Here is a 25,178-nt window from a genome sequence, read left to right as displayed (position 1 = left end):
ATGCCTCGACAAGAATCTATTCCTGTCGCAGCCAATGTGCTCGGCACTATAGGCACTATCTTATGGTGTATCCAGCTCGTCCCCCAGATATGGAGAAACTATCGGTCGAAATCCACCGAAGGCCTTCCCGCATTAATGATGTTCATTTGGGCAACCTGTAAGTTTTCCCATGGAACACATCTCGTCCAAAGCTATCTATTAAGGGTTGAAAATCTATAGCAGGAGTACCCTTCGGAACTTACGCAATTGTACAAAACCTCAACATCCCTATACAGGTGCAAGCCCAGGTTTTTGCCTCTCTATCCCTCATTTCATGGGCACAATGTCTTTGCTATGCCCACGGATGGAGAGCCTGGACTGCTTCCCTACTAGCCTTGGGGACGGGCATCATATATAGTGGCGCTGAAGCTGCTTTGATACTTACCCTCAGACCATTATACGAGAAGGGGATTGAGTGGCCTATGTTGATTGTTGGGGTTATTGCTTCTATCCTTCTTGCGGCGGGCTTGGTACCGCCGTATTTCGAGATCTGGAAAAGGCATGGGAGGGTTGTTGGAATCGGTATGTGAATTATATTCTTCAGAGTGATGTTGTTGGGGTGATGTGCTAATGTGAGGACGGGGGAGTAGATTTCATATTTCTTTCTATTGATTGGGCAGGAGCGTTTTTTTCGCTTATGAGTTTGGTGGCACAGACGACGTTTGACTATATGGGAGGAGTTCTTTATCTGGTGTGCCTGCTACTCGAGACTGGGATATTTTTCTCGCACTGGATCTGGCTATTCCGCACTAGGAAGCAAAGAGCGGCGGAGAGGGTGGCAGAAAAAGAAGCAGAAGATGCGGGAGTGAACGATTCGGTAGAAGAGAAGGAGATGCAATCAAGTAGGAACAGTGTCAAAGAGGACCTAGGAAGTAAGGTTTGATCATGAGTGTTGTAATTTTGGGCACTGTTTGAGGTTTTTGATTTTCATGGTAGTGATGTTAATGGTCTTGGGTGGAAAAGTATTTTAATTATTTTGAAATTCCGGGGCGTATAGAGTTACTTGGAAAAAGCTCTAGAGGATAGGACATAAGACTGTTCTAGGAATCAATGACCAATATTTTGATGAGCTGCGACTGGTAGCACCTGAATCACTTGATATCACTCGCATATAAATCAACGGAACAAAACGAGAAGAGCGGGATACAGTAGGAATATGCCACCAGACAATGCGTGACATACCGAACCGATAAGTTGACTTGAATCAACTGGTATTTATCCCATTCCCCGCCCCGTGTAAGAGTTGTGCAACTTAATACCTTAGTGCCATTATAATTATATGTGCTACATACAAGTATCTCCGAATCAATGATGAAATGATTTAACATAGTATTGTAACTGCACGATTTTGGTAGAATATCCGACAGAGTTAGGAACTTGGACGAAAACTCAATATGTAGGAAGCTCACTGGACTTTCCTCCCTAATCAAAAAGCTAAAACTTCTCTAGTGACAGTAATGCCTCGTCGGCCCTTGTTAGGATAGTCAAGCCGGATCAGAGAAGCCCTAACCCAATACCAAAAGGATAGTTACATGTACATGACGTAGTCATTGGCCGCATAGAGCCAAAAAAAGCTTTGATATGTGACCCTATCCCCAACTCAATGCTTCTGGACGACCACCTCAAATTGTAAAAAAGAGCGCAGCACAAATTGGTTGCCTGATCGGACACAAAAAGGTTTCGGCTACTAAGATGCTTTCTGGGATTGCAAGAACTGGGAGATGCTGGCTGATAAATAGCCTGGGATTTGAGGGTGGAGGAAAATTATAAAAAAGTATTTGCCAGAATTGAGTCTTATAGTAGATGGGTATTGACGCCTGCCATATTTCTTTTGTGGAGTTCTTCTAAATAGAGAATTTGATGTTAATTATTACTAGACCCAGGTACATATCGCATGTCATTTAACTACACCACAGCTTTATAATCAATCCCTTTTAATATCCATAGACAAACAGCGGAAACACACCACGCTGTGATACCTGTATAAAGAAAGAAATATTCTAAAGTACAGTGGAATTTATGCCTTAAGAAAAGGATATAATAAAGAAAAAAACAAGGAGTCTAGCAAAAGTAAGAGCAAGAGGTAAAACAAGGATCTGTGCTTTCTATCGCGTCAACATGTGTTCTCTTCCGGGGCCAACCCCAATATTCCCTACTGGAACACCGACAAACTTCTCAATGAAGTCAACGTAGTTTTTCGCTTCATTTGGAAGTTCATCCCAGGAGGTAAGCTTAGTTGTTGGTGATGACCATCCAGGGAAGGTTTTGTAGATGGGCTCGCATTTTTCGAGGACCGTAAGGTCAGCTGTGTGTGTGTTAGATTATCATATGTTGCTAGAGGGTGAGAATAAATCTACCAGGGAAGGACTCGAGCTCTTTGCCTTCAAACTTGTAGCCGATGGCGACCTTAATCTCAGAAAGACCATCGAGAATATCAAGTTTGGTCAGGTTGAGGGAGGTATAGTGGTTTACGGCAGTGGAGTACTTGACGATCACAAGATCGAGCCATCCGCAACGGCGCTTACGGCCTGTAGTGACGCCGACTTCCTTTCCAATATTCTGGAGGTGCTCGCCAATTTCCTGTGTGAATGCCGTGAGTAAATGGTGTTTTTACAGGCCACATGTGCAAACCTACATTTAATTGTTCAGTAGGGAATGGACCACCCCCAACACGGGTGGTGTAGGCCTTGACAACACCAATGATATTCTTGATCTTGAATGGTGAGATAGCCAGTCCAGTGATGACACCGCCAATTCCAGTATTGGAGCTAGTGACATAAGGATATGTGCCGTAGTCGATATCCAACATAAGGGCATTTGCACCCTCAACCAAAATTCTCTTATTGGTGTCAAAAGCCTTCTGCATGAAGAGAACCGCGTCAACGACGTACGGCCTCAGTGTTTCATAGTAGACCTTGTATTGCGCCAATTCCTCCTCAACATCGTAGACCAATAGATCCCCATGAAGCTTCTTGAATGACCTTGCAAGACCTCTCAGCTTCTTCTCAAATGTCTCCCAATGGAAGAGCTCGTAGACCCGAATGCCGCTACGGGCGGCCTTTGTAGAGTAGGTTGGGCCGATACCCTTCCTGGTAGTACCAACTTGTGAGGAGCCAAGGGCACTCTCCTCAAGCCCGTCAACTTTTTGATGAAGATCGAAAACAAGATGGGCGCGATCGGAGATGAAGATACGATCAGTGGTGTCGAGCCTTTTCTTTTGGATGTTCTCGAGCTCGTAGAAGAAGGATGGAACATGAACAACGACACCGGAGCCGATAAGGTTGAGACAATTAGGATTCACAAGACCTGAAGTGGTAGGGAGGTATTAGTAGTGGGACATGACAAGGTTTTGCATTAGCACAAAGTAGGGGTCTCCTTATTCAATTTGCAATTGTAGCAATATTGACAGAGATAAACAATTTTTTTTACACCGGAGTGAGTCATAACTAACCTGAGGGCAGAAGGTGAAAATCGTAAGTAATTCCCTTCACAACAATTGTATGTCCAGCATTGTTTCCTCCTGCACTCCTTGCACACACATCTGCCTCGCTGCAGAGGATATCAACAAGTTTTCCCTTCCCCTCATCACCGAACTGGCTGCCCAAAACTACGGTAGCCATGGTTTGGGCAGGTTGTGGATTTTCCTTTCGTATGGTCGCCTAGCTGGGTCGTCGGGAAAGAAACAGTCAACCAGCGAAGATGGCACGGTTAAGTAAAAATCAAAACGAGGCTCACCGCTTGGCGGGGTGAGGGGTGAAAAGAAAAGTGGGGTCTCTTTTAATGCAGGCCGGAAAGGAAAAAATGGAGTAAAGCTTGGCGGTAGGGCACGCAATCGTTGCAAATTCGACCACGATCATTTCCTGGTGTTAATTGTCACTACAACGTACTTACATGTAGGTACATACATGTAAGTACCCGCCTTATTATAGTATGTATGTGTTTCTGCTACGATACCGCCTCTTGTATTCGTGCCATTAACTTGTAAAACTGACTTGGATGCCCTACCACAGCCCGAAAAACTACCACGGGGAAGATAGATCTACGTCAGTGTTAATAGAGCGTATTTGCCAACCGTCAATTTCAAGAATTTACAAATTGTGGGGCTCCGAAATGGCAACCGGGGCTGTTAATTTTGAATTTCGGTGGGGCGGCGTGCTGTGAGATATACTAGGAGGATCACAAGTACCCAGTTTTGTTACTACTGAAGCTAGTATCATGGGTATGAATTTTCAGTTCCAACAGCGTATTTCACAGGTAGCGTGATGGATTGTCTGGTTTTCGGGGTTTATTCTGTCACACCGTTAACCAGATCGATTTTGGTCACTGAGGGGAACTGTCAATTTTACCTCCCGAAACTGTCAAGTTTGAAGTGTCAATAGTTGAAATTGACGGTTGGCAAATACGCTCTAATGACAGTAAATTTACCTATGTACAGTACCACGTATATATATACAGTACTGTTTAAATCGGGTTCTTCTAATGTTTAATATTAACCAATTACCATTATAATTATATAAAATCACATTTGTATGTCATTCCAGGTTGCCGGAGTCCGCCGAGTAGCGCCTGATTATTAGCTTTGAGGTCCTGGATCAACCTACTTTCCTTGCCTGGTGAGATTTAAGAAGAGGCAGCTCTATAATTTGATAAAAAGAATATATGGAAACTACCCAATCTCAAATTAAACTGTAATACTACCTACATTAATCTCACCCCAGCCTGCTTGCTCTTTTTCGCAGCAGACTGAACTGCCGTCGCCGAAGTGCTATTAAGGCTTGAAGCTGCTTCCCTCTTCTTCTCGTCTTCAATTTTCTTGAGCCTCTTCTCGGTTTTTGCTTTTCCAGAGCCTTTACCATGGAATTGATGTGATAGGTGTTTGAATGCCTGTGTTTGTCAGTTGTGTAATGATGGGATATAAATTACAAAAAAACTTAGTGGATAAAGCATACCTCCTTCTGAGTCATGTCTCGCCCAAACTCGTCTTTATAGCTTAAGTTAACATCCGGTTTATACTCCTTAAACCTTTGCGCCATCTCCCTTGCTTCTTGTAGATCCCTCTGTCTATTCTCCCACCTAGCATGCTCCTCTCTCTCTCTGGCAGACATGCGATCGAACTTCCCGCTTTGTCTATCACGAAGTCTTTGCTGCTTGGCCTTCTCTTCTGCTTCAAGTTCACGTATCTTCTTTTCGATGCGGAACTTTTCACGATCACGGAGGAGATTGATTTTATTATCTGCCTCCTCGTCCCGTTTGAGTAGACCGCGTTGATTGAGCATAGCTAATGTTGCACCCACGCCACGAGAGATGGTCATCTCCTCGTCCAGACCAGTACTTGAGATCTCTGGCGGTGCTGGGGCAATTAAACCTAGATCTTTTTGGTCCTCCTCTCCATCTTCCATCTTGATATCTCCATCATGCTCTTCAGGCTCTGGAGAATTTGCCATAGCACTAGCTGCAGGAGTAGTAACAGGGGCAGATCTGGATTTCCTCCGTTCCGGAATAACAGGTGCCCTGAGTGCCGCTACAAACTCGGTCGTCTCATCAATGACGAGACCAACCTCATCATCGTCTTCACCTTTCATTTGAGTATCTTCTGCATTACTCTCTTCACGTAGTTGACGTGCTAAATCGTCGGGTTTTAAAACCTTACGTTTCTTCAATGCCATTTTACGTTGCATAGCAAGTGAACTTTGTAGATCGTCATCGTCGATGAAGGAAACATCTTCATAAGTTCTCTTCGGTTTGTGAGTTGGTTTGTTATCAACCTCCATAGTTTCCCCATCCGCCTCTGGTTCCTCCTCTTTAATTGTCGGTGGGGGTGTAAGTGAATCCTCAACATCACCGGACTTCTTTCTTGTGCTCTTCTTCTTCTTTGGTTTCCTGATCTTTATGGTAGCTGGGTCCACATAATCCGGCATAATCTCTGGTTCTATATCGACCCCTTATAATTAGCTGTGTTCTTCGTATCCAAGAATGTGGGCGCACATATACTCACTCGGTATATCTAAGGTGATTGGCTTTGCCTTGAGTTTCTCAGCAATTTCTTTCCGGTGAACGTCGGACATGTCTTCGATATTCCCACTGCCATCTAGCACAAATCTCTTCTTCTTCTTGCCGTCTATCTCCTCGTCATATTGGGCAAGTATAGATGTTTCTCCATCAGCAGCTTCATGGGGATTATAAAACGGTTTTTTCTTTTTGAGCTCAAGCCGCTCCTTAAGGCGCTCGCGTTCCGCGAGCGTCGTAGAAATAAGCTCGTCTCCGTCCTCCCCTAGCCGCCCACCAAATAATCAGTCCAATTCTTATTTGAGTTACAACGATATATACTCACCTTCACCATCCCCGATTGTTGAATCCTTTAATGTCAACACCATTCCCTCCTCTACAATTACAAGTTCCTCCAAATCATGCCCCACTCTCACACCCTTCAAATCTTCTGCTGTATAGTCCTTAGTCTCCCTCGCTAACCTCTCTAGTTCTTCCTCCTTTTCTTTCGCCATCTTCTCTGCTAGCTTCTTTTGACGCTTCTTCATCTTCCGTACCCACGTTGTCGTGTCCTCCTCATTCTCGTCCGCCTCCCCAAGTCTCTTGCCTTCCAACACGGCAAATCGCTTTGCTGCATCGCGTGCCTTTTTGATGCCTTCAGCACGTGCACGGCGTGCGGAGTCGGCTTCGAGGGTGGACTGGTGGGTTTTCCAGTTGTCGATAGCGCGACGATCTTGAGACTCGGTCGAGTTGTCGAAAACGAGAGTGGTATCTGTGGTGGCAGCGGTGTTTGTAGAAGGAGGGTCAGCTTTGAGAGGCTTAAGACCGAGTGATATTCGGAGCTTATTAGTTTCCTCGAGTGATAGTGATTCTTCCATTTTAGAGGGTCGGTGAGGGAGAATAGCTTGAGGAGCGGAGTTTGATAATCGCGAATCCGAATCGCGAATTGTGAATCCAGATCCTAGGTCCGGAGACTTGGCGCCAAGTAATACTTACAAGCTAGAACTCGTATGCCATTAAGGATTTCAAGCACTCATCTCCAGTGGTTCCCATTAAGGTTTAATTTGGATGAAACAAAATCTTAGAATCAACCACTTAAAACACGGGCGTACCGTGCATACACATGTATGCTTATATCTGCATGTTAGATTCTGACGCCTTGGATTGCATTTACGCAGTTCTCTAAAGTATATGTATTCATTCATAGGCATGTCTTACTGATATCTTGCCGACATGTAGGTACATACAGGTATATACAGTTTCCGGTAGAATTATTGCGAAAGTCAGAGCTAAAAGAGTGGGTTTCTTGGTCCGTGCTCACTGCAAAATCTTCTTTAAGGGCCAATGGGACTATCGGGTCACGGAAAACCCACTTTCGCAATAATTCTACCGGAAACTGTACATGCATTGTAAGCGCAGTATGATATCAATTTAATTATCGGCTGGGCACGAGACAGATACTAAAGCATGTACTTCGGTAAGTATAGACTTTTGTCCAGGGTTGGGTGGGCATGGGGATATGGGTCCAACAACGTACCGATAACGTCGAAAGTGACCCTGGAACATTTAAGTATATATGGTTAATTCTCTGTGGAAATGCAGTCTTCCGCTCTCTTGAGCTTCTTGACTTCACCAATTTCTCCTTGCAATTGAGGAAAGCGTCGGCATATGTCCCAATACTGAGGGCGCCCCGTGAAAGTGTTTACCTACTTTAGATGTAAAGGGGATCAATTTCAAAACGTTTATATATCTCGGGGTGGTGGGTTGACTACATGAATGTATATGTATCTTGGTCGGGCTTGTTTAATTCTGTCTTGGCTAATTGGCTACAGCCATTGCAATGCTGAGTGATATGCTATGACCCAAGTTGTATTTCATGAATGATATATACATGTACACGTATATACATATAGGGGAAGCTACATACACAGCTGTACAGTCAAGTGCCTGTAGCCTACGAACAGCAGGCTGCTCATTGTAGGGGGTAGGGGCCTAAGATCAATCAAGAACTTACCAGGTAGGACTTTCGGCTATAATTATTTGAGAGTACATGTATCAATACCTTTCGATTTGAATCAAGGAGGGTATAATCCCTTCAAACATGTACAAATGTACATATGTAGTTATATATATGGGCACTAATAGGAAGAGACAAAGAAATGAAGAAATAAGCGCGCCGAACCCGTATCTAAATATTTGAATAGACCCACCACCACAAATAAAGTAACAGCCCAAACCCTAAATCCCTTCGCTCATACATGCAACTACAAGCAACTATCAAAGAGGATAGAAATATGAGGGAAGACAAAAAACAAAAACAAAAAATGGATTACAAGTAGAAAATATTAAATCAATTGACTCAAGGTTGGATAATAATCTCATACCCTAGCAGTACCTCTGTGCTTGCGCCTTCCCACCCCCTATTACCCGCAGTTGAGATCATGTATTGACAGGTCGTATCGACATCTACATAGATGTTACAATTTTGAGACCTCAGAGTAAAAGAAGGGCTTAGATTTATGAAGACTTACATATTGATGATATAACACCTCCATGGTGTCCCGGAATAATTAAGAAAGGGACGGTCGACTTTGTTCCTTGATCGCTCAGATCATATAAGCGTAGATTATCAAACGACGCACTAATTTCCAGATCAATTGCTACTCAAGTAAGGTTCTTGGTGGGGAATACTGACCAAATCAGGTGTCTGCCATTGGGCATTGCGGCCAATGCGGAAACTGGCCCACTCCCCATAGGGAATCTCATTGTTCTTACAGGCTCTCCAACCCCTTTATGAACGTTGAATTCCTCTACTGTACCATTTCGTCTCCCAACATAGACAAAGTTACCATCCGTGCTCCAGCATGCATCCATACACCAAGGCGGAACTCCTTTTGATGGAGTGCTTGTTGCGACAGGCGTGAGCTGCCGGCGATCCCAAATCCTGAATGTTCCATCCATAGATGATACTAGAAACACATTTTGGTCCGTCGTGGAGGCTGAAGATGATGCTGCTGTAGGAATATGATTGGTAGAAGAAACATCGTGATGATGCACGCCGTTGGTACCATTGGAACCCCCACTATTTTTTGTTCCACCGGAACCGCTGTCACCCATAGTGATGTCCCCGTCATCATCGCCTTTTTGGCTCCCACTCCCATTTTGAGAAAGCTTTGTATCACCATTAAGCCCGGATCCACTGGCGATGGCTTGGCTCATCTCATCTACCTCACCACCTCCCATGCCCATATCATCATCATCGTCACCGAATAAACTCCCATAACTCCTCGTGCTCTCTGCCGGGCTTCCTGGCGCATCCTCGTCACCGTCGTCTTTACTTGCTCCATTAAGCCCATTAGAAAGACCACCATCTCCCCTTCGTCCCCCAGACGCTCCATTTATTAGGCTGTCTTTTTTGATCTCTTGCCAATTATCTGAATTTGATCTAAAAGCAATACTTGAAACTTGACCTGCATTGGAAAGAAAATCCCGTGTTGTTTGCCCGGTGTTTAAATCCCAGTCGTAGACATTCCTATCCCAACTCCCGGATAAAAGGGACCTTTCGTCTGAAGAAAGCGTGAGTACACTAACTGCCGAAGTGTGTTTTCGTAGCGTAGTGATAATCTTTCCTTCATCATGGCGTACTGATTGAAGATTGATACCACCACTCTACATGGGCGATGGTAAGTACGGCTCATGCTAGAATTGAAGGCTTTAAATACCTCTAAACCACTCAATAGCCACAGACTTTGGTTTTGAACTGCCAAGCTGTATACGGGACTTAGCTTTAGATCATCCGTTGTTTCCGGTATATACAGATGTTCCGATTTGACTGCATGAGTGTCAGTTCATAGTAGAATTTCATTAAATGAGGTAGACGAACCAACTGGTTCTTCGTTCTCCCAGTATGATAGCAAGATACCAGCCTGTTCAATAGCAATACAGCGTTAAATGTTGCCTACAATGCTGCATGTTTCAAGAGGACTTACCCTGGTGACGCTATCAACAAACGGATGCCGTTGAGCAACAGTCAAGGGGACCCTCCCGTTGATGCTTCCAAACCAATCGAAGCGCCTTATATACCCGTCGCTTCCTCCTGTAAATATCCACCGCATGCAAGGTGTTGCGCAAAAAGCGTTTATGCTTGTAGATTGGGGGGCTGCTACATAAGGTACAATATCATATGTGGAAGCTGTTCCAGCACCTTCTCTCAGCTTTGGGCGTGGTCGGACATCCTTCGGCTCCTTTGAACTTGATCGTGAGCGATGAGGCCCCGGCGGGTGCTGCGAATCTAATACAAAGGTTAGTCGAAAGATATATGGGATGTGATGGGGATGCCCGAGAGTTTACCGTCGCCGTCACCGTCTCCATCGCCTTCCTCATCGCCCTCGTTTTGATCGTCCCCATCAGGGTCAGCGTCACCATCCACATCGTCATCATCGTCAGAATTGTGATCGGATTCGTCTTCGTTTTCCTGGTCGTGGTCATCCATGTGGTCGTCCTGCTCATTGTCCGAAGATCCGGCGTTGGAAGCTAGAACGAATCGTTGGTTCAGTATTGGTTCTCCAAAGCTACTGGCGATATGCCTATAAGGTTCTACGGATCAAAGAGACAAAGAGATATATGGAGCTTGATAGAAAGGCTTCAGTTACCATTATCGTTATGGTTTCGTTCATCATCTGAATCCATCTCGCCGCGCATTCTAGTTCCCTACTTGCTTGGTCCAATCGCGTCTTTTTTTCTTCCGGATACTGTAGTCAACGTGAGCCTACCCGATAGAATTTCGAGGTTTGCGGTAAGCGTGTGAGGGCTCCCAGTGAGTATTTAGTGAAAAAGCAATGTGATAAATTTCTACGTGCCCATCTGCATTCACGGTGTGTATGTAGGTACACTCCTCAAGTTAACGCGATCCAAATCCCTTGCCCTAATTGATACACTCTGCCAAGAATCTATAAAGATCCTGGAGGTACATGTATGTATGCAGTACTCACCCTACACGCATGTTCATTCGATAAGCACCACTACTACGAAATCCTTCAGGAAAAACCAAACGACTTGATGTAATTATGCTACCTACAATGTCATACACTTTGTGTATCTGGCTGGGTAGGGGAAGTCCTATCTGGGCCCACTCTTCTAGTAGGGACAACTGACTCGACTTTTAGGCATGAAAACAGTGACAATTGATACCCTTGCCTGAGGGAAGTGACCTTCTACTTTAGATTGGTATAGTATGTATGAAGTCTAATAAGAGACTAAGTGCCCTTGTAAGAAGGCTACGATAGCTGGTATCCTTAGAACAAGTCGACTATATACATGTAGCTACATGTATACCAACTCCACTTGTAGAGTACATGCCATCTACATACATTTCCCTCTTACCTAGAGTATAGAAATCACAGTTATGAAAGAAGCTGCAGCTACAGGAAGCTGCTCATTACCTACATGTACATGTAGTATCGCCATTGATACGAGTGAAATCATAGATTTGTCCAGTCTGATCATGCGTGACAAAGGGTCGCTACCACGGCAATTGCCGAGATTTTACGAGCCGTATTCCGATCTATTCCATCTTCATCCGACGTATTCTGGATAGTCGATTTTGGTGTACTATTTCTACAAAGTTAGAATTCAAATAGTAATGAACCTTGTGAATATGCAATCAGGCCTACTACCTACATGCCTTGCACTGGAGGCCTGAAAAAATGCCAAGACACCCCACTTACTCTCAAAGTTATTGATGACTACATGCACCCGGTACTACTACAAACTTATTTTTGCTGGATGCCTGGAAAGCCTTAACGATCCACCAAGCTATTCTATCACATCCCTACTTTAAACTTTATTCATGATTTGACATATCTATTGCATCCTACCTCCCGACTACATCAACACTCATTTCTTTAACCTCTCCTCCTTACCGTTTCCTCCTTACTCTTTCCTCTCATCTTCACTCACCAATACATACTCAACATGTCTACCCCCACCAGCACTAGCAGGAGGAATGGCGCAAATGGAGGTAGCCGGAAAGACCAACGGAAAAAAAACCGCGAATCCAAGCTTACAAAGGGCAAATCTGTAGTTCCAAAGGAAGATGGCCCAATAAAAACCGCCGATCAAGCTTCTATTGGGGATCCCGAGGAGGTTGGGGATGATATGAAAGAAGAGCTTGGTGAAAGTAGTACGCAACAGGATGTCCGGGATTCCGAGAATAGCGGTGAAGAATCATCACAAAAAAACTACGATGGAGACAATTGGGGACCAGAATCTCCCTCTACGGGTAAGCCCAAGGTTCTTAAGAGGGGAAGAAGGAGACAAGAATATCATGATCTTCCACCGCTTCAGATTGCCGGGATGGTCGCGCCGAGCAGGGACAAAATCATAAGAGATAGAGAAGCTTCCAACACCCAAGAAGAGTTACACACGGATATCTCTGAGAGGATACATAGAGGAGGGAGGGGGAGAGGGGGAGAAATAGCTACAGGAATGAATCCAGGAGTACAGAGGAACGAAAAAGTGGCCCGGTAATACCTATCTCGATACATCACTTGAGACTCATCTGACTTAACTCTAAAACTTTCTACCTATAGTTTCGAGAGAGAAAGTACAGACCACTTCGAAGCAGCATGGCGTAAACGCCCGGACGTACCGACAACTGAGGAATTGCTGAGAGAAGTCGTAGATCTTCCAACAAATTGCATTGACAGAGCTTTTGACAGTGTCGACGATTACCTCGAAACACACTACGAACTTCTGAGGGAGGATGCGTTTGCATGCCTTAGAGATGCCGTTTCACTTATGAAGAGTAATCCAACTACCAAGGAAACACATGATGTCTCCATTTACGAGAATGTGAGTTCATCTATTTTATGGTGTAACTTCAGTTTACACTCAATACTAAAGCCTTTGTATGTTATTTCTAGGTTCGTATACTTGGCCTAACATTCTCAAAAATGGGAATTGCCACTAAGGTGTCATTTTCTACCAATCGCGCAGAAAAGAAAATTCCTTGGGCGCACTCAAAGCGACTGCTTCCTGGTACACTCGTATGCATCTCATCCGATAACTTCCAAACAGTCAAAGTGGCTACTGTTGCAGCCAGACCTTTGTGCGGGCTTGAGATGAGGCCCCCTGAAGTTGATCTACTTTTCAATGAAACCGAACTTGAGATTGATACAGAAAAAATCTTCGTCATGGTGGAATCACGTAATGGATATTATGAAGCATATAAGTGGACTCTCAGGGCGTTGCAGAGGATGACAGAGCATAAGTAAGTTCACTAGTATCTTTACGCTAAAGCCATTGTTACTATTACTATTACTGATATCGATTCTCGGCAGTTTTCCCTTACACGAACATATTTGCTTCCTTAACACAAACATTCCACCGCCGCGTTATGTCACGCAAAAACCATTTCTCAATCTCTCCCCCATATTTCCAGATATACCGGATAAGGAGCCCTTGGAAGATGTTGATATCATCAAGGCGTGGCCTCAAGATGCCTTGACCGCCATGGACAGCACACAGATGAGGGCTTTACATTCAATTTTAACCAGGCGTGTTTCGATTGTCCAGGGACCCCCAGGTACAGGGAAAACATACGTTAGTGTCCGGGCGTTAAAGCTTTTGCTACACAATATGGATGCAGCGGACCCGCCTATCGTTATAGCCTGTCAAACAAATCACGCTCTAGGTAACACTTAGACCCCCCCCTTTACTACGGCTCAGCTCAGCTTCTAATTAACTCTAATATAGATCAACTTCTAAATAAAGTCCTTGAATTTGAAGACGAAGTCGTGCGTATGGGAGGTCGCACACAGGACAAAGACAAAATCAAAGAGCATACGATATTTGAACTGAGAATGAAATCAAATTTCAAAATACAGGGCTCCCAACATGGCTATGCAACAGCAAATTTAAAGAGAATTCGGGACAAGATGATGAAGCTTTTCGAATGTCTCAAACAAGAAGTTCTAACGGTAGATGACTTATACGAAAATGGACTCATCACTGCAGCTCAAGCCAAAAGCTTCAACGAGCGTTCGGCTGGTTGGATAGTACCTGAAGAAACCGATGCAAAGGGGGGTATCATTGGCCAATGGCTTGGTGAGTATTTTAGAGAAATTCAAATTCAGGATATTATCGACGGTGACTATGAAGTGGGCGATATCGAACCGGAGAAGAGGAAGGAACTTGAAGAAGATTTCCTTCTTTCGGGACCTGGGGCAAATGGCGATAAAATAGATGATAGGCTCAAGGGGGATTGGTTTGCGATGGGTCGACAATACACCGTTGAAAACCCAGTCGATGTTACAATGGCAGAAATTCAGCAAGCCAAACGTGTACAAAATGTTTGGGATATTGAAGGCTATATGAGAGCAGCCCTATACCATCACCTCAGGACGGAGTTTATAAAGAGGATTTGGAATGAAGTCATAAATCTCAACAGGGAATACCAACACTATTGTCAGATATTGAAGATATCAAGGTTGGAATCAGACGCTCACATAATTTCTAAGGCTAAACTCGTCGGAATGACAACAACTGGATTGGCTAAATATAGAAGTATGATCGCAGCCGTGGGCCCGAAAATCGTGTTGATTGAAGAAGCAGCAGAGGCTTTGGAAGGACCCGTGGTGGTCGCATGCATGCCGAGCGTCGAGCACTTGATCCTAGTGGGAGATCACAAGCAGCTTAGGGGCCATTGTTCTGATATAAACCTCTCCGATGATCCCTACTATTTAGATATCTCAATGTTTGAACGTTTGGTGACAAACGAACTACCATACGAGACATTAAGAATACAGAGACGTGAGTTTTCCTACAGATAGAGATAATAAAAGAGGAATGCTAATGAATTTGGAAAGGCATGAGGCGGGAGATTCGCGAAATCCTGAAACCAATCTGTATGTCAAATACTCCATATCAACCTATTTCTTGGATTTACTAACCAGCCGGTATGTAGATGCGGATACACTCGTGGATGATAAGACTGTTCTAGGCCGAGAATCAGTCCAGGGAATGGGCGATGTGAATGTAAGGGTCTATCTTCTAAAGACGTTCCTGTACTTATTTTGTATCCAGGTCTATTGGTATACACACTTCTACGCAGAAGGTGTTGATGAAGTCCATTCGCGCGTGAACGAGAATGAGGCAGAAATGATAGTTCACTTCGCAGAATACCTTGCGTTGAACGAGTTAGACCCCGATGAGATAACTATCCTCACATTCTACGCCGGGCAGAGAAATATGATTCTCCAAAAGTTGAGGGCAAATAAAAATCTTACCGCGGCGAATATCAAGGTCAGAACCGTGGATAGTTACCAGGGAGAAGAGAATACAGTAATTCTTCTAAGCTTGGTGAGGAGTAACGATCGTGGCCAAATTGGATTTTTAGATGTATTGTTGATCCCCTTCTTTAGCCAGTTGTACAAATGGCTGACACTGTTTAGGTCGAAAATCGTGTTTGCGTCGCCCTATCACGTGCCAGGAACGGCCTCTACATCTTTGGAAATGCTACAATAATCACCCAGGCCAGTAAATTATGGTGGGAAGTCGGAACTATTCTCAATGCAGCGCCATCAAGACTTGGAATTTCCCTTCCCTTGACGTGTCAGAAACACAAAGTCAGGATAGCGATAGAAGGTATGCCTTATTCTTAGTGCAATCGTTTATCACTAATCTAACAATTTACGGGAATTTAGATCCTAAGGACTGGATCGACATCAATGGAGGTTGTCGTAAATGGTGCCAGGAAGTATTGCCGTGTAATCACAACTGCATCTTGAGATGCCATCCGTGAGTATAGGACTTCAGCAAATCAATAATCTTACTAACCGAAGATTAGGTTTTCGCACGATAACGTACGGTGTAGTTTCCCATGTGAAAGAAAACTTTCGTGTGACCATCAGTGCGGTAATATTTGTTCGAAAGAGTGCATTTGTCCCAAATGTGGCAAAGAATCAGAGAAGCCACGGCCACCACCGCCGGGTCGTTCCAGTAATCCAGTCACCGCTCCTGACCAACAACCCCCTACTCTTCCCGTTGCCGCTATTGAAAACCGCACAACAGAAAGGCCTCCTATACATGCTGCCAGTATCGATAGACCGCAAGTCACTACACCTAGGCTTGTCGATGTTGATGATGAATGGGCAGCTGCGCTACCAACGAATCGAGCACAAACAGTAAGAAACGGGGATGATTTCCCAGGAATTCCTGGCAGAGCTATGCCTTTTGCGTACCCAAAGGGTAATAATAATAACCCTCGGGCCCAGAACGAATACCCCCAGAAAATCTATCAAGAGGGTCGACCAGGGGAGGACTACTCTCAGGGCAACTACGATTATCCTCAGGGTAACCATTCTCTCCAGAGTCGCCCCCCACCCCCTCAGAGCCGTCCTCCGCCCCCACAGAGCCGCCCTCCACCCCCGCAGAGCCGGCCTCTACCACCCCCTCAACACCGTCCGCCACCCTCTCAGGGTCGCCCTCCACCTCAAAACCACCCTCGGGAAAATTACCAACAGGAAGGTTACCAACAGGACAGCTACCAGGATGACTATGTACGGGATGATTACCAGCGGGAAAATCCTTCCCTTGATAACCGCCTAGTTGTCCGTCCCCGAAACAGCCATCCTCCAAACTACCCTCCAAACAACTTTCCCCATGGCCAGAGCAACTATCAGGACGATATCATTAATCATCAAGGCAATTACGACGAGGTTGATTACAACAGAGGCAACGGCTATCCCAACCGTGGAGGTCCTGTTATGGCACCTCGCGGCACGGCTTATGGCTCTGGTCGCCGTCAGGCCTGGGAGACATGGGTAGAGGACGATGGAAATTCGCATTTCGCAGGCAGGGAAGGTGGGATGCCGAGGGGGGCATACGGCCACTGGGAAAACAGAGAATACTCAACGCAAGAGCGCAGAGCTCCTGAAGAATTCCCGCCTCTAAGAGGGGCTATGAATTCGCCCAGAGGCTTTGAGCCAGTACACAGGGGTAACAACAATAATGTGTGGAACAAGAATAACCCAAATTACGGGCCATCTACTAGAGGGGGCGGCGGGGCGAGGGGAGGGCGTGCCTCATATACCGCTTGGCGCTAACCGCAGCTGGTACTGTACCCTCCGTTTCTTCTTTTTTTTTGTGTTAAAATGCAACTACATGGTTAAGGTGCTGTATTTGTGCTTTAAAATCTGTTTCCCTTTTTTTCAAAGAATTTTACTTGCTGTTATACATGGTTAGCGTTTTGGGGCGTACAAGGTCGGGGGTGGGGGTGGGGGTGGGGGTGGGGTGGCGGGTAGGCGGGCGGGTGTTTTTCTTGTAAACATTTTCTTTGATTTGATATCTTCAACTAGTATCAATAGAGACACTATTTTAGATGCGATTCTTGTAACGTTTAAAATCTCAAGCGGTGGCTAGAAAGAAAAAAAGACCGGAAGTTATGTAGGTAGCTTGTCACCGAGTGATGACCTATGATCGCCGCTCCTACCCCCCACCCACCCCCAGTTCTGGGCTTACCAACGGAATGGCGCGATGGTTTACTCGTTTTTGTAGGCGCCGGAAAGCTTTCTTTCATGTTGTCCCGACGTTGTATGCCGGATCAGCGAGAAATGCCAGGACGCGGGGTTCGGGCAAAATCTCTCCCACGGCAAGGCCTGAAGCTGGCACATATGTAGAAAAGGATATCGAGCCCCGCCGACCGGCAAGTCTTGAAGGGGTTTGTACTGTCATTGGGGGCCGGGTGAGGTTTTTCTTTTTTTTTTGGGGGGGGGGGGGGAGGGGGCGCTGGGTAGTGGGTTAGAAGGAAGGCCGGGGGCTAGCTAGCTGAGCGGGGTTTTTTTTTTGGTAGGCTCGGTTTTGGGAGGTTAGGTCGTCGGGTTATATTATAGGCCGGCTCGGACCGGTGTGTGGTCGGATGAGCGCCGGTACCATGCGTGGTCGTTGACATGCTCTGCGCGTGTGTTAGCAGCTAGCGTGTCGAGTGAGAATCTATGACGCACGCTTCCCGGATCTATCTAAGCGGGCACATGGGATCCCGGGAACAGATAGCCGCACTGCTGGAAGCGAGCGCGCTCGTGGGCTGGGGTTATATACTCCTGGGCGTTACGTATGGAAACACAGTCGGAAAACTCAGCCAACAAACGCACGGGCCATGGCCAAGAATAACACCCTTAAGCTACATATACTCATAATCACGCCGACTCCCGCAATCGGTAGGATTAAAGTAAAAGGACCGAAAACGAGCTCATACTATTTCCTGTGTTCTACATAGCGCAAAAAAAAGCTTATTCGTGGTGGGTTGGTTGGCTGGGATCATGGGGAATCACTCGCTCTGCCATAGTAGGCGAGGCGGGGCTTCTTTAGCCGTGACTTGCTGTTGTTGGCTCATTTATGAGATTTCTGTACCCGGCACGCGCTAGTGCGGCTAGGTGAATATCAAGACTCGGTGGGTTGCGCCTAGTCTTGGTGTTCGCCCAGCTACACGAGGTCTGCGGAGGGGATGGCTCAGGGGGGAGTCTTCACCAGATATCAATTCCATATGATGATAGCCATGAATAAGGTCCTGGATGCCTAGAAGTCTATAATTCACAAGTGTAATGTCAATAAGTGATCCGATCACGAAATATCACTCGCTCTATTTCTAGCTACATAAAAAAGCGAACCAAAGGCCAAAAAAGAACGAAGAAAAAAGAGAAAACCACCCAAACCCCCACCCCCTATCCCGACCCCGCCAACCTCCTAATCCGCTCCTCCGCAGCCCTCGCCCTCCTCTCCCTCTCCAACCTCATCCTCCCCTCCTTCGTCAGCCCCGCCTCCTGCTCCTCCCTCCTCCCCATCCCCATCTGCACCGTCCCACCGAGATTCCTCCCCCCCCTCCCCGGCAACCTTCTACTCTCCGCCGCCCGCCGCTCCGCCTCCTCCGCCAGCCTCGCTACCTCCCGCTCCCGCCGCACACGCTCCTCCGCCTCCCCGCCCTCCTTCTCGCGCCGCTCCCGCTCCCCCGCTTCGGACTTCGACAGCGCGGCAGGCACCCCCGCGGCCTCCCAGTCCCAGGCGGCCTCGCCGAGGTCGTGCCGCGCGACGCGGAATGCGTCGCGCGTGGCGCGGTCGCCGGCGAGCTCGAAGGCGGGGCGCGGCTGCGCGGGGGTTGTGAGCGTGGGGTCGGCGCGCGCTTTTGTGAGGAGCGCTGTTACGACTGCGGGTGAGGAGGAGGACGCGGCGAGGTGCAGGAGGGTGGGGGAGTGGTGGTTGGGCGGGGTGAAGGTGTAGTTTGGTGAGAGGGTGTGCGTGGTTAGGTAGGTGAGGAGCGCGGGGGCTTTGGAGCGCCGGATGAGAGCGGTGAGTTGGCTGCTGTGGAGGTGGGCGGTTTCTTCGGCGGGGGTGAGGCGTGGGGTGGGTTTTGGCTTGGCTGTTGGGGGGGCGGTGGTGGTGGTGGAGGTGGTGAGGGCGGAGAGCGAGGTGGTGGTGAGAGTGGAGGTCTTCATGCGCGTGAGCTCGACGAAGCAGCGCATTAGCTCCGATTCCGTCGCGCGGCGGGTACTGAACGGGAAGCCGCGGATGCGCGGGTCATTACTCTTCAGCGGCGCGCCCTCCCCAAACAGCGTGCGCCTATTCGAGTTGCCCACCGCGCGCACAAACAGAAGGTCCGCCGTATCCAGCCACTCCTTCCACCCCGCAAGCAGCTCGCGGATCTCCGCCGTCAGCGCAACCTCGTTGTACCTTCGCAGCGAGCTACCGGCCGAGTGCGCAGCGCCCTTGGCGGCGTCGCTCGCGGACTGCGCACCTCCTTGCTTGCGCCGCGTGGTGTAGCGGTGGAAGGTCTTGTGCGCGAGGATGGCTGCCGAGCGCTCGCCGCCTGTCTTGGCGACCTTGGGCGCGAGGGAGACGACCATGGCTGCGAAGTGCCCGCCGCCGATCATGCACATGAAGATGTGCGGTTCTTTACCCTTGGGCTGAGCGGATAGCTGTTTTGTGCGCAGCGCGTCGAGCCATGATGCGTCCGACTGCTCGGGCTTGGTGAAGAGCGCGCGGTACACGCCGAGCGATGTCTCTGCGGGGAGGAGCGGCGAGTTGAACCATATTATGGGCGCTTTGCCGGCGCCCTGTTTCCAGCCGGCGGCGGTGGTGGTGGTGGGCTCGTCGTCCGGGTTGGCGAGGACGGCGTTGCGCTTCAGGAGCGCGGAGAGCTGGTCGGTGGGGCCGCTTTCGTCTTCGGAGGAGTTGCTGTCGGAGCCGGAGATGCTCTCGTTGAGGCCCTCGAGGAGGTCGTCGAACTCGGCTTCGGTGACGGCGGGCTGGCCGCGGACTTTGCGCTTTAGGTTGAAGTTGTGGATGTCGGAGCGGGCGTGGGCGCGCTGCTCGGCGACGGTCTTGTTGGTGATCTTGCAGAGGGCGCAGGAGGTTGAGGAGGTGGTGTCGGCATCTTGCGGCGCTGTGGTGGATGTGGTGGGTTGGGCTTCCTCTGGGGTGGCGGGCTGGTCGGTCCGTAACGTGAGGGTTTCGAGGAGCTCTGGTGGGATGTCGTAGACTGTGGAGTGTTAGATGTGAAGATATTGGGGTCAAGTGGTGAACACAAACCGTACACTGGACGCTTGAGGAGATCCTCTTCTTCTTTGACCATTGTGGGTTTGCGTATGGGTTTGTCAGTATGAAGAGATGGCCGTGAGTGATGCTGTCGTAGTGAAGTCTCTGTAAACTGCAGTCTCCAGAGACGACGTTCTTATTCTCTGTCTAAGCTGATTGAAACTCCGTGATGGTGGGGCTTCTGCTGTATCGATAAAGAGATGATCTGTCAGGCTTCCCGCACAGTTCACGAATGACGCAGAGGTGTCCCAGCCAAGAGTTTGCAGCTGAGTCATGCATGCAGCTTTGTAACGCCGCATTCCACGGCACTTGGCCGGGGTGGGTTAGCACGGCGGGAAAGACGCCCTGGGGAGAGCTCTTGATGCCGCAATACTGCAACAGGAAGTCGCCAGAGAGAAGAGGAGATAAAGAGATACAGGAGGTACAGGAGGTAGAGTGTGTGTCTCCGTGCATGTAAGAGAAGGTGCCTGCCTTTTTCTCTCCCACTGGCATATCTCGAGGGAGCTGCTGCATCTGCTGCCCAAGTTCATGTAGAGCAGAGTCATGCTGCCGAACGTTAACCATCGCAGTCTGAGGCTCAATTAGACATCTCCCTGGACATGCCTGTATCTACTCTACATGTAAGTAGAGTACTCTGCTGCAATGTACCATCATGTTCCGCGAACATACATGTATCTGTTCTACTCAACCTGTGCTCATAGACCTCCGGGTCCCAATTAAACTTCCCCTTCCCCCTATCCCATCGGGGCAGAGAAGAGCAGAGCATGTAGCCTAAAACAAAGTGAGTCCCAGAATATGTAATAAAACCCCAAATAAAATCCCGGTAAGAGACACCCCAAAATTTAATTCCCACGGCAGCTCTCTACCGGTGCCCTTACCACCCCCAAGACGAAATGGCGCATCGGCCCAGACGTTTTTCTGAAGCACGACGACGAGGCTGAGACCATTTTTTCTTTGCTTGCATGCGTGCATGCATGCAGAGAGGACTTGACCAGGGTGGTTTTTTTAGACTTCTTCTACCCATCATTCCCACCCCCCGGTTCTCTCTCCCCCACACACACACCACTCACTCCTCACTCGCTATGTATATGTAGACAGTAGCTACTGACACCACCACCACTACCTCTGCAACCACAAACCATATATTACCACCAGAAACAGAAGCAATTAGGCACATCTACAGACAGACGCATATGAACAATCCTCGGAATTGACAGCAGAAGAAACAGCCATAATGACGACGACAATTCACCGCCAGATTGGGCGTATGGGCAAGAGGTCCGCCGACGATGTATGGTCCATCTCTATCTCCACCGCCACTACCATTACCTCCATAGAACTGGTCTCCCAAGATGTGAATTAGCAGTAACTGACGAACCTCTCCCCAGGCCAGCGTAGCAATGATCATTAAGGAAGTCCACGACGCCGAGACTCTCCTGGGAAAGGTGCCCCCACCCCCTTCCGTGGGCCCCACATCACAGCACGACTAATACCCCACAGCTCCTAGAACACACGAAAGCCTGGCGCGATGCCTGGTCGTCAATTCTCGTGAACCAAGTCAACCTCACAGACTCCTTCCACGATGTCTACAAGACGATCCCCATGCCCGGGGACTCGAAGGTCGAGGTTCTTGAAACGCCGACCGACACGCTGAGACGTGTTGCAACGCTGCATGCCGCACAGAATGATCTGAAAGCGGACATGATGGACGAGATTGAGAAGGTGGATCGGTTGCTTGTTGAGAGATTAGGAGAGGCTAAGGTACGTTATTAGTGTTACTCGGGGTTAGGAATTACTGCTGACAGGCGTGTTCGTACGCAGGCGGCGCTGAAACCGGTCAAGAAGGCAATTGAGAAGAGAGAGAACAAAAAGCTAGACTATGAGCGCTTTAATAAGCAAGTTGAAAACTCGCGCTCAAAGAAGAACAAGTCGGACAGGTGAGAGAACCACTGTCGCGCGCTTGGGACCGGAGCACATTACTAATACCTTTATAGGGAGTATTCGGTCCTATCGAAGGCAGAAATGGATGCCGAGCGGTCTAAGAACGTACGCAAAACCAACGCAGTCAGTTATCTAGCTACAGGCTAACATATAATCATAGGCCTACGAAAATGCCGACGAGCACATCAGATCCTTCGTGCCCCCACTGCTTGCCAAGATCGTTGAATTTGTCCCATGCATCGTCGAGTTCATCGTGATAACCCAGTACACCCTACTCCAAAACACTTACAGCGCAATCTACGAGTACGCCAACGACTACGGCTACACTGACCCCGAAGGCGCCGTCGTAATCTCAGAATGGGAGTCCCAATTCCTACCCATCCAGCAGCATCTCGAATCCGAGATTACCTTCATCGCCCGCGGCAAAGCCATCACCATGCCCATGAACGTCATCGTCCAAGAAAAGAGCATCATCCCTCGCCTGGGTCGCACAAACAAACCTCCTCCGCCCCCACCCCCGTCAAACCCACCCGGCGGCGCCCCAAGCTACCAGGAGAAATCACCAATCATGAACCGCTTCCAAACAAAGTTCACCAGGGAGGAAGCACCACCTCCACCCCCGCCGGTGAGTAGCAGGCCAAGTATCCGCTCCCGCCCATCCAACTCCAACCTCTCCGCACATTCACGTGACGAGTCCCCACCCCCGCCATTACCGGGCCCACGGCCCGGGACAGCAAACCCGCAGGGCAGCTCAGACGGCGGCTACAAAAGCGTCGTTAGGAGCCGGTCCTACGGCGGCAACACACCTCTTGCGACAGTGGCACAACGGCACGCAGTCGACCCGCCGACAAGCAACTACCTCTCGCCCAAGCTCCCCTCGGAGATGCCGCGGCGCAAGAGCGACTCCGCGGGTGAGTTCCAGGCCGGCGGGAGCGTGCAGGAGCGGCTGGCCGCGATCCGGGCGGGCCAGAACAGCCTAGCGCGGGTGGAGAAGGTGGTGGGTAATGGCGGGGCGCCGCGGCCGCCGGTGTCGAGGCACCCCACGGGCGCGAGTATGGCGAGTATGGCGAGCGTGTCGAGCTATAGGAGTGCCGCGAGCGATTTGAGTAGTATTGCGGGTAAGAAGAAGCCGCCGCCACCGCCGCCGCCGAAGAAGAAGAAGATTGGGCTCGGACAGACGTGGGTGAGGGCGTTGTATGATTTTGATGGGCAGGATACGGGGGATTTGAGCTTTAGGGAGGGGGAGAAGATCTTGGTGGTGAGGAAGACGGAGAGTGTTGATGGTGAGTTTTGGAATCTACGTGTATTTGCTGTGGTTTGGATTGTGGCTAATAGAGTGTGGGTGTTGTAGATTGGTGGGAGGGTGAGCTGAATGGCCGGAAGGGACAGTTCCCGGCTAATTATACGGAGATTGTTTAATTAACCACAAAACCCAACTAGGCATATTTGTTGGCTAAGACCTTTTTCTTTCTTTCTTGTTTTTTTGTTTTGTTTTTTTAGGGGGGTAGTCAAGTTGGGGGTGATCCGGGGTATTGCACGGGATTTTCCTTTATCATTATCATTTATCATTTATTGTTTTTGCTGTTCCTGTCTTCTTTTTTATTCTGTGTGCGTGCAATAGTCCCCTTCCCTCCGCTTCACCTTCAAGGGGTATATTGTAGGTTTTGTTCTTTATTTTAGCTTATTTTTGTATTGTTGTATTGCTGCTGCATGGGGTTGTATTGGGTTGGGTTAGCTAGGTACGTTAGTCGGGCTGCCCCTCCATCACAATGGGGCCAAGTTCAGAGATACCCAAGGGCTGCGGAGAGTAACATGGGATGGGACCGATTGATATTTGATAGGGAGAGAAAATGGAAGAGAGAATGTTTAATCTACAATGGGTGTCTTGGCTTTATGGGACTGGAAGGTGGTTGAGTGTTTTGAGTGCGATGTGATGTGATATGATAACTACTACTGATGCCGGCGGAGGGGGGAGGGAGGGAGGAGTGGATAGAGGGTCAATGATCACATCTACGGGTTGGGCAGCTCATGTGTAGAGTAGGCATGTAGAGTATATACTTACTAGTATTTCCCACCCCGCCCCGCCCCGCACTGCACCGCCTCGAAGCCGATCTTAGGACAGTCCGGCCTGGATTGGCGTGAGACCTCGCTGGCTTGCTAATTGTGTACTAACTCGGTCTTGGATATAGACATATTGCTGCCTTTGGCTGGGACTGGGGATCTAGGCTTTGGTGTAGGTACATGTGTGAGACTAGGGACTGGCATTGCATACAGCTTATATGGCGGGTATGTTGGGGCGGTGAACTATGGGGTGCGGCCGGTGCGGAGGGTGCGTTATGGTGGGATGCCCGCAGTATGTACTAGAATCTCTTCAACGACCTTAGCTCTAAGTTATGAGTATACTACATCCTCCAAACGATATACCCTTTCCTATGCCCGCATGCACAGTGCTTTCGGTTACGTGCGATGGAGTCATCATGATCAATGCTTCGAAGGGGATAGATTGTGGGTGGGCTTGATAAAAAAAAACCCCCATGGAATCACAACGAACCTACCAAGCATTTCCGTTAGCCCAACAAGGTCTCCCGAGTGATTCCCCATGAAGCCAGCAGCAGCGGCTGCGGCTG

General features: G+C 48.3%; 7 protein-coding genes across 7 annotated transcripts; 3 read left to right on the top strand and 4 right to left on the bottom strand.

Moving 5' to 3' along the window:
* On the top strand, positions 1-922 carry H6S33_006426 (uncharacterized protein; the record flags this gene model as incomplete). Its single annotated transcript, XM_044837774.1, has 3 exons — positions 1-157; positions 220-561; positions 630-922. The coding sequence occupies 3 exons, from the start codon at positions 1-3 to the stop codon at positions 920-922; spliced, it is 792 nt and encodes a 263-aa protein (XP_044689953.1).
* A 1,222-nt stretch (positions 923-2,144) lies between these two features.
* On the bottom strand, positions 2,145-3,659 carry H6S33_006425 (uncharacterized protein; the record flags this gene model as incomplete). Its single annotated transcript, XM_044837773.1, has 4 exons — positions 2,145-2,344; positions 2,397-2,619; positions 2,675-3,345; positions 3,491-3,659. 4 exons carry the CDS (start codon positions 3,657-3,659, stop codon positions 2,145-2,147), a joined length of 1,263 nt encoding a protein of 420 aa, XP_044689952.1.
* Positions 3,660-4,737: 1,078 nt separating this feature from the next.
* On the bottom strand, positions 4,738-6,902 carry H6S33_006424 (uncharacterized protein; the record flags this gene model as incomplete). Its single annotated transcript, XM_044837772.1, has 4 exons — positions 4,738-4,923; positions 4,989-5,968; positions 6,035-6,310; positions 6,371-6,902. 4 exons carry the CDS (start codon positions 6,900-6,902, stop codon positions 4,738-4,740), a joined length of 1,974 nt encoding a protein of 657 aa, XP_044689951.1.
* A 1,786-nt stretch (positions 6,903-8,688) lies between these two features.
* H6S33_006423 (uncharacterized protein) lies at positions 8,689-10,725 on the bottom strand (the record flags this gene model as incomplete). The annotated part of the gene is made up of 6 exons (XM_044837771.1): positions 8,689-9,693; positions 9,747-9,856; positions 9,908-9,950; positions 10,014-10,315; positions 10,375-10,557; positions 10,677-10,725. 6 exons carry the CDS (start codon positions 10,723-10,725, stop codon positions 8,689-8,691), a joined length of 1,692 nt encoding a protein of 563 aa, XP_044689950.1.
* Positions 10,726-11,997: 1,272 nt separating this feature from the next.
* Positions 11,998-17,129, top strand: H6S33_006422 (uncharacterized protein; the record flags this gene model as incomplete). Its single annotated transcript, XM_044837770.1, has 14 exons — positions 11,998-12,043; positions 12,107-12,548; positions 12,615-12,876; positions 12,948-13,294; positions 13,365-13,717; positions 13,780-14,835; positions 14,892-14,930; positions 14,990-15,060; positions 15,109-15,423; positions 15,477-15,669; positions 15,729-15,822; positions 15,872-15,887; positions 15,936-16,208; positions 16,299-17,129. The coding sequence occupies 14 exons, from the start codon at positions 11,998-12,000 to the stop codon at positions 17,127-17,129; spliced, it is 4,338 nt and encodes a 1,445-aa protein (XP_044689949.1).
* A 1,614-nt stretch (positions 17,130-18,743) lies between these two features.
* H6S33_006421 (uncharacterized protein) lies at positions 18,744-20,647 on the bottom strand (the record flags this gene model as incomplete). The annotated part of the gene is made up of 2 exons (XM_044837769.1): positions 18,744-20,554; positions 20,605-20,647. The coding sequence occupies 2 exons, from the start codon at positions 20,645-20,647 to the stop codon at positions 18,744-18,746; spliced, it is 1,854 nt and encodes a 617-aa protein (XP_044689948.1).
* A 1,197-nt stretch (positions 20,648-21,844) lies between these two features.
* H6S33_006420 (uncharacterized protein) lies at positions 21,845-23,970 on the top strand (the record flags this gene model as incomplete). Its single annotated transcript, XM_044837768.1, has 7 exons — positions 21,845-21,964; positions 21,999-22,055; positions 22,111-22,371; positions 22,432-22,547; positions 22,605-22,656; positions 22,712-23,834; positions 23,903-23,970. The coding sequence occupies 7 exons, from the start codon at positions 21,845-21,847 to the stop codon at positions 23,968-23,970; spliced, it is 1,797 nt and encodes a 598-aa protein (XP_044689947.1).
* Between the last annotated feature and the right edge of the window lie 1,208 nt (positions 23,971-25,178).

This window comes from Morchella sextelata (assembly GCF_020137385.1).
Source record: "Morchella sextelata strain SCLS chromosome Unknown scls_20, whole genome shotgun sequence".
NCBI classification, from domain to species: Eukaryota; Fungi; Ascomycota; class Pezizomycetes; order Pezizales; family Morchellaceae; genus Morchella; species Morchella sextelata.
This window is presented reverse-complemented; position numbering and strand designations above follow the sequence as displayed.